The sequence below is a fragment of the Tupaia chinensis genome, unplaced genomic scaffold (genome assembly GCF_000334495.1).
Source record: "Tupaia chinensis unplaced genomic scaffold, TupChi_1.0 Scaffold000528_1, whole genome shotgun sequence".
Classification (NCBI taxonomy): domain Eukaryota; kingdom Metazoa; phylum Chordata; class Mammalia; order Scandentia; family Tupaiidae; genus Tupaia; species Tupaia belangeri.
This window is the reverse complement of record NW_006160041.1, coordinates 4,372,160-4,380,663: the sequence shown is the minus strand read 5'-3', so window position 1 is coordinate 4,380,663 and position 8,504 is coordinate 4,372,160. Positions and strand designations below refer to the sequence as shown.

Here is an 8,504-nt window from a genome sequence, read left to right as displayed (position 1 = left end):
TGCTATCCCACTTAACATTGTATGTCTCAAATTAGTCATGCCCAATTATCCTCCCTTCTTCCCAACTCTTCAGTCAAAACTTAAATTCTGTCATGGCATCTTATGTTAGACTTGTGTGAGAACAGCAGGAAGACTGGCTACTTTAATGATATGAGAAATCCAGTGGATCACGAGTTTACAAAGTTTAGGCAATGGAAGAGAAAGATCAAGCATATGAGGAATGGTGGTATGTGTCTTAGAGCAGGTGTGAGAGATGTGTAGTTCATATCCACAAAGCCCCATTCCTTTCTTTTTTTTTTTTTTCCTATTTTTTTTGAAGAGGATTTTGCTATAGGGCGCGAGCGCTCACCAGAAAGAGAGAGGCAGAAAGCAAGAAATCACCCCCCATGGGGGAAGGCCACATTACAATCCCTCCTCCTCCATTCTCCTCTGGGGATCTTGGGTACACATGCATGCACACATGCCCAGAGTGAGTTTAAGCCACCAGGTACGGGACTCGAACTGCAGTCGACAACATAGGAGTTCGGCGACATAGCCATTACACTAACTGCTGGTCCCACAAAGCCCCATTTCTGTGCATGAGGTAGACATAGCTAATAGACGGCAGATCTCCTACCTGCTGGATTTGTTTGCTACCCTCACAAACCTGTCCTCTTGAAGTAAGAGGACAAAAGACACTGAGAGTTGTTAGGCAAGATGAAGCCTACATGCCAAACTTGCTCTGGGGACTAATCTGAAGTGGGCATTAACCTCAGGTTCAGACTCCTCAGTATTCTTGGAAGAGCATTTTTTCTTCCTTCATTCAGATAGCTAAATAGGTGGTAAAAGGGGATTATTCCGATGACAGTGTTGATGCTGGTCAAACACTTCAGTAATTCCTGGGACTTGCCTTCAACACTAGTTTATAAAACCAACTTTCTCTGTCTCCTGATTTTTTTCTCCCATTCCCCACTCCATTTTCTCTTTTCTTCCTCCTCCCCTTCTACATCTCCTCATCCCTCTTTCACATTAATTTTAAAGTTAATATTATGGTTTTGGTCAGCCCTACTATCCTGACCACCATTCAGAAGTAGCACCAAAGTACTTTTGGTTCTTTCCATTATTAATACTCATATTCGAAGAACATTGTTCACCCCATGTAACCCCTTGCTGGAGAACATAGGCAAGCCAATTCCTGTTCTTGTCCCTCATCCCTGTAATTTATACTGTTTCTATGGCCTGAATGTGTCCCCAAACTTCATGTATTAGAAGCTTAACCTGCAGAGCAACAGGGGCCTTGTGGGAATACTCGTGAATAAGCTAATAGACTATAAAAAGTCCTGGGGGAGAAGGTTTGCTATCTCTGCTCTTTTGCTGTGTGAGAACAAGACCTTCCTCACCCCCAGAAGACACAACATTCAGGTTTCTAATTTGAAATGAGAGCCCTGACCCACTAGCACCTTGATCTTGGAATACCTAGCTTCCAGAACTATGAATAATAAAGTTTTGGGCTTTTCTGGGTTTTTTTGTTTGTTTATTTTGTTTTTTTAATAAATTACCCAATCTCAGGTACTCAGTTATAGTAGCACAGAACAGACCAAGACACCTGCTTCCATCTCCTCTTCATTTCTGCCATCATTCTTCTTATGTTACCCTGTGGGGCTTCTCTCCTCCCAGATGAACTACAGGTGACTAGAAATCTTCTTGCCTACTATCCTCACTCTTTCACTTTCAATAGTGGCTTCTAAGCTCTTTTCTCTTTGGGTAATTTTCTGTAGTATAAGGAAACAAACCACCCAGAAAATAAACCTTTTTTATTTTTTTTTTTTACAGATTATAACAGTCTTATGAGGGACCAGCAGTTAGTGTAATGGCTATGTCGCTGGACTCCCACATAGTTGACCGTGGTTCGTGTCCCGGACCCGGTGACATAAAACTCACGTCAGGCGCGTGTGCTTGCGTGCCCAAGATCCAGAGAGGAGAATGGAGGAGAAGGGATTGAGGCATGGCCATCCCCCCTGGGGGGTGATTTCTCACTTTCTGTCTCTCTGTCTGTGTGGCGAGCGCACGCGCCCTATAGTGAAAACCTCTCTAAAAAAATAAAATAAAATAAAAGTCTTATGTAGTATCTTTTTTGGGAGAGAAAGATATTTTTGCTCTAGGGCATGTGTGCTCACAGGAGAGATAGAGACAGAGAGACTGAAAGCAAGAAATCACCCCCAAGGGGGGATGGTCATGCTGCAATCTCTTCTCTTCCATTCTCTCTCTGGGGACTTTGGTCATACATGCACATGCACCTGGCATGAGTTTAAGCCACTGGGTCTAGGACCCGCGGTTGACTACGTGGGAGTCCAGTAACGTAACCAGTATGCCATCTGCTGGTCCCTAAAAGTATTTTTATAGGTATTTATGATTCATTTCCCCGATGCTTAAATGTAGAAAATATAAGACTGGTTTTGTAATCAAGCCTTTCAGTCTTATACTTGAATTTCTTTATTCTTGAATGTTGTAAGGAACCTGTCCTCTTCAGTGTAGACAAAGAGATATTCCACTAGTGAATAAAATATGGCGTTAAGCAACTAGAACAATGTTCAAGAGGGTCAAAGTTAAGACAGATTCATTCAAGAATCAGGTAAATTCTCCACACCATATGATCCCTTTTTTCTTTTTTTCTGAAAATGTTCAGGTAAAACAATTTTCTAACTCAAGCATTGATAGAAAATCTGATGGAGTTTCCCAGAATGGTTAAGCAATAGTAGCATCACTAAAGTAAACCCATAATACCGCAACGGGGCACTACACAATTTTGAGGTAACATTTCTGACTTCTGGTACTGTTATTTTTATGAAGAATGTAACATTATACTATGACATACCTAAAGTGCATATTTACACAGAGTACACACACTAATGAATATGAACAAATATATACTACTTGAACCTCAAAGTATGTTTAGAGGCATTCACTTTTCAAAGACACCAAAGAAATGACATAACTTTATAACGGCGTAATACAGTATACCAGAAGGTTCTGATTCTTCCAAGAAGTTCCCTGTATCTGCATATCAAATTTTATAAAAACACTGCCAATTTCAAGTACACTGTCAGAAAATATGAAAACCTCTCTCTTAAAAGTGGTGATGCTCTGCAAAACACAAATGGGGAGAAATGAATAAACTCGTAACACATTATCTGACTCAAAAAGATGCCTCATGGCTGTGCCAAATCATATTTTTCTTAGCAAGTCACACTGAACAAAAAAAAAGAAGATAAATCACCATGAAAATGCAAGTGAGCTGGTAATAATAGCCTAGTTATAGCTGCCATGAAATAGTCATTAAGTTATATGCAGCATAAATCTCCCCGAGTTTTGTAAATTATGGTGGTTCTTAGAGGCCAAATAAAGATAAACTGAACTAACTATGGCTGCCTTTCTCTTTGCTCCTTGGCATGGCTTTTTAAAATGTTTAAGTGCAGGCTTATAGCACCATATGGCTCCCAAAGCATCTGAGACAAAATTAGAAGCTCACAACTCTATCACAGGCCCATCTTCTATATTTTGAAGATGCCCATTTTACCCAGGCTTCTCTAGGTTTCTAAGCAGAGCCTTGCCCTGCTCTAGCTCATCTATGGGCCATCCAGTGTACAGGATGAGGCCACCGCTTTTCCCAAAGATTGGGCTTCCAGCTCAAGCCCAATACTTGTAGCTGCTTTCATTTCCAAGGCAAGGCATGCTGGAAGAGCAGGTGCTGGAAATAGGTATTGATGTAGGGCCTGAGCTTGCTGCTTGTGGTTCCATCCAGCCACCTCCAGCTCTGGAGACTGGCAATAAAATTTTACCCTTTGCTTCTCTCCCTAGACATGTGCATTAACCAAACTCATTCAATGACTCCCAGGGTTCCCTTTCCTCCTTCTTGGAGGCTGGTCCTAATCCCCATTTGATCTTTTTTCTTTACTGCATTTTTCTCTCTGCTATTTAAACCAAATTCTTACTGCTCCAAATTAAATCCATTCTTTCTAGCCTTGTCATTGCTAACTAATGAGAACAATTCCTCTCTTTGCTCTTACTGGCTGCACTTTGGGTACTTAGGGATGAGAATCATATCCTTCTTCAGCCTACTTTCTTAACTGCAGAATGCACAGGTGATAAAATGGGTTAATTGTTGCTATAAAAATATTTTCTACCCTCATAACGAAGTAATTTTCCCCCAAATCATTTTAATTTCTTAGACTTGTACTGTGTTCTTATGATCTATGGGGACCGAGGGTAGAGTCCCCTCATAGGTAGAAGGCCGAAAACAAGATGTTGGCTATACAATACAAGAGATATTCACAACATTCATGGAGAATGTGTATTATGAGGAAACTACTCATGGATTTCAAACATCTTTTTTGCACCAACATTAACTCATAGTTTAATCCTATCTCTCCACGAACACTTTGAGGTGCCCTGATAGGAGTGAATAGTTATTGTTCACTGTGCTACTTCTGTTTTGCCTCACCTACTCAGGTACTCTGGCCTTAGTTTTCATCAGATCTTTCTCAAATCTCTGCAGTGATATTGACAGCCTAGACGAGGGTCACCTAAGTACGGTTTGCAGCCGGTTTTGGTAAATCAATTTTCACTAGACTATAGGCACATGCCTTTCAAAAAAAATTGGACTGTCCCTGGCTGCTTTCACATTAGGAAGAAAAACTCGAGTAACTCTGACAGACTGTTCGACCTACAGTGCCCAAAATGTTTACCTTCTGGCTCTTTATAGGAAAGCTTGCTAAGCCCCAGCCTAGGAGATCATTAACAACCTAGTTAGCTTTGCCACTGGCACAAGCTAGCATGAAGCACACTGGGTAAAGATCCTATTTACACCCAACAGCCTGCTAAACATTTCAGCACAGGCCAGATCACACAATCCAAAAGAGAATCTGGAAAGAAGAAATCTCTTCTCTTCTCAATATACACAAGGCAGAAGGAAAAGCTTTTAATTGTTTTATCCCTGAGGTGCCCTCTAGGCATGATGATTCATATCTGAAAGCAATTTTGATAAGCATGTGCATCTTTGCCATGTCTGTCTAGAATATTCTGCTCCACTTTGTCTGGTACACGAACTCAGACTATCAGAAAGACAAGAGAATCCAGGCTAAGGCCAGGTACTCACTATGTGAAGCTGGAGGAAGTCGCCAAGTCCTGGAGCACTGTCAATGCGGACCAAGATGCCATCCTTCACGGTGGTGCTGAAGCCCACGGCAAGGCGGTCGGAGCGTGTGCTGGGTCTGTCATTGGCCGGCCAAGTGTACAGGATGAGGCCACCGCTTTTCCCAAAGATGTATGTAGCGCCAGCTGCAGAGGCAAGGGGGGAAGGAGACATCAGGGCACTGTATTGCATCTTGCCAGCTGCAAGCACACCATTGAGACTCTGCATAGAACAGCTGCAGAGAGGAAATGTCCCTCTCACTCCCTGACAGTACTTGGTTACTGAGAGGGATGGCATCCAAAGCCCCAAAAGGCAGCTGTCATTTCCAATTAAAGTTGTAGGCAAAAGAATAAATAACGAAGCAGATGTTAGCAAGAGACATTTTTAACATCTTTCGTTCCTGCTGCACAATGGCAGAGGACAAATACCACGCTGTGTCTGAGAGCTTTGGTACATTGTGCAAAACCACCTTCCCATCTTCCGCAACAGCAGAATTAATTTTCCAGCTAGGCTAGAATGGACATGAAATAGAAAACTCAGTCCCTCATTTTTTTAGCTATCAGAATATTCCTTCTGGTCAGTGGAGCCAGGAATGTTACAGGGATGCCTCACAAAATGGAAGGCAACACAGAAGCCCAAACACATCATCCCTCTCTGGCCTGTATCTTTCTCTACCCCCACAGAAATGAAAGACACCATTAGAAAGAAAAAAAATTTTTACATGACTAAAAGTATCTGCCTATTTCATTATAATGTTCCTTGGAAGATGGCGACAAAATTATACCCCAAAGTCTTTTAAAAATACTTTTTTTTTTTATTGTAGTGGTAGTATTCACCTGGTTGTAAGTTAACAACTTCAACCTCCTTTCCTAAACTAGATTTCAAAAATAAATAAATAAATATATAAACTATAGAAAACATAGGAAAAAATATTAGGGTAATGATTTTTGAGCATGACAAGTGCTATGATACATTATGACTAGCGGGTTTATAAATATGTGTACATTTATTTGTGCTCTTACTGTTATCAGTATGAACTCAGTGGGTACTACGAATATATTAATTTAAAATTACATATAAAACAAACAAGAAAATACATTTGTAACACAAAAATTTTAGAAAGTCTATTTTCAGAAACAAGTTATTAAATCTGAATTGGAAGGCCAGTTCCATGGGTTAAGGGAGTCAGATCCCACATGGTTTCCAAGGCACAAATCTGAGCCCTGGAGGCTTAAAAACATTCTGGGCATGTGTGCATACATGCCAAAATTCCAACAGGATGGAGAAATGGAGGAGAATGGATTATGGTGTGACCACGCCCAGTGGAAGGTGCTTTCTCCTTCTTCCCCTTTCTCTGCCTCTCTATCTCTCCCTGGCATATGCATGTACCCTCTGGCAATTAAAAAAATTAAATATCTGAATTGAGGACAATTATTTAGACAATTATTCAGCCAGAACAGACTATGCCACTGTAGCTTCTACGGTTTTATGCATATTACCCATAGCAAGTGCATCCATATGCTACTCATCTCCAAGTTCAAAGGACATTTGGCACCAGACTTTCTTGTGTTTCCCAGTGAATAAGTCTCAACCCTTGAAACCATTTGAAAGCAACATTAGACAAACATAGATATCTGGCATTTACTAAAAATCTCAAGTTCTGATCTACATCCATTCTCAGAGCTAGTTTACTGGGAATATGAGTGGAATCATACTGATGGAAGGAGAGAAGATCTTGCTTAGAAATAATAAACTCCCAGGGACCAGTTAGTGTTATCGCTATGTCGCTGGACTCCCACGTAGTCGACAGTGGTTCGAGTCCCGGACCTGAAGGCTTAAACTCATGCCGGGCGCGTGTGAGTGCGTGCCCAAGATCCCGAGAGAAGAATGAAGGAGAAGGGACTGCAGCGTGGCCATCCACCCTGGGGAGTGATTTCTCACTTTCTATCTCTGTGTCTCTCTCTGTGTTTCTGGAGAGCACACACGCCCTATAGCAAAAACCTCTCCTAAATAAATAAATAAATAAATAAATAACTCCTATGAGGCTGGACTTAGGAACATATATCATTCTTCCTAAAGCACTAAGCTGCATTAAATTCTGAGGCATACAGAACATAAGTTGTCCTCAGTATCATGCTTTGCTAACTTTCTTGGCTTGTATATTATATATTGCACAGCATTATTTTATGATGAACTCAATCCTTGGGAGATGGTCTCTACAAAGCCCTATACACTCACCTGCACAACTTGGGATTGTGGTATGTAAACTTTATGATTACTTCTATATATAAAACAATATTTACTTCTCACTATCCACAAACACCCTCAAAGCTTCTTAAAATTAGAAATATGGGTAAAATGATTTACTCTTGATAGCTCTCCATCTGTGAAGAATTTAAATAATTCCTTCTGTAGATGATTACAAATGCCATCACTACTCCTTTTATTCTTTATTTGGAAATCTGAAGGTTACTCAGTGATTAATGTATATAGAATCACCAAAAATGCAAATCCGCCTGTGACATTTCATGGCAATTTATAAAATCTTACACTACCCCATCCTAAATGCATAGCGGATTCTGCTGTAGAGACAAATTCATACTCTATCAGGAAATAATTTTGTCACTAAAAAAATAAGTCAATAGTCGATAGCAATAATAACATACACATAGTGTTGAGACCAGCAGATGGTATAAAATGGTTAGGTCCCTGGACTCCCACAGAGTCAACCACAGTTCAAGTCCCAGGCCCAATGGTTTAAATCTCATGCTAGGCACGTGTTAGTGATTATGCGCACGCCAGAGATTCTAAGAGAAGGCTAGAGGAGAAGAGATTGCAATGTGGCCATGCCCCTGAGGGGGTGATTTCTCATTTTCTGTATCTCTCTGTTTCTCTGGTAAGTGTACACATCCTATAGCAAAAATCTCTCTAAAAACAAATAAGCACATGGTGTTTCATACTTTGCAAAGGCTTTCAAAATTCATTGTTCTTCAAAGTCGTATGGGCTATTTCATTTGCTGACACAGTTTTATATTTGGCAGTACAGATTAAAATATAGGACGATACCTGGCATCACCTTTAATTTCCCCAGCCTGAGCCCTGTCTCCACAAACGCTTTTGTCCACCACATACCGAAGCAATTACACAATAAACTGCCCCAATATACTACAACAAAACTTGTCCATAATAGTTCTTCTAACATTTTCTCAAAAAAGACCAAAGTAGAATGAAAACAAAGTCATAGCCTCCAAATATGTCATGTTTTCTAAAGCCTGTCTGGCCTTCTCACCACATAAGCAATTAACACATCCATGGTATTTCTCACCCACTGTCC

At 40.6% G+C, this 8,504-nt stretch overlaps 1 protein-coding gene across 16 annotated transcripts in view; it reads right to left on the bottom strand.

Moving 5' to 3' along the window:
* Positions 1–8,504, bottom strand: part of NRXN3 (neurexin 3) — a 1,829,483-nt gene that overhangs the window by 421,880 nt on the left and 1,399,099 nt on the right. For all 16 annotated transcript variants that reach the window (XM_027775177.1, XM_006157103.3, XM_006157094.3 and 13 more), the window contains one exon: positions 5,135–5,316. In XM_027775177.1, the coding sequence (XP_027630978.1) occupies positions 5,135–5,316 (182 nt within the window). The remainder of the gene's footprint in view (positions 1–5,134; positions 5,317–8,504) is intronic.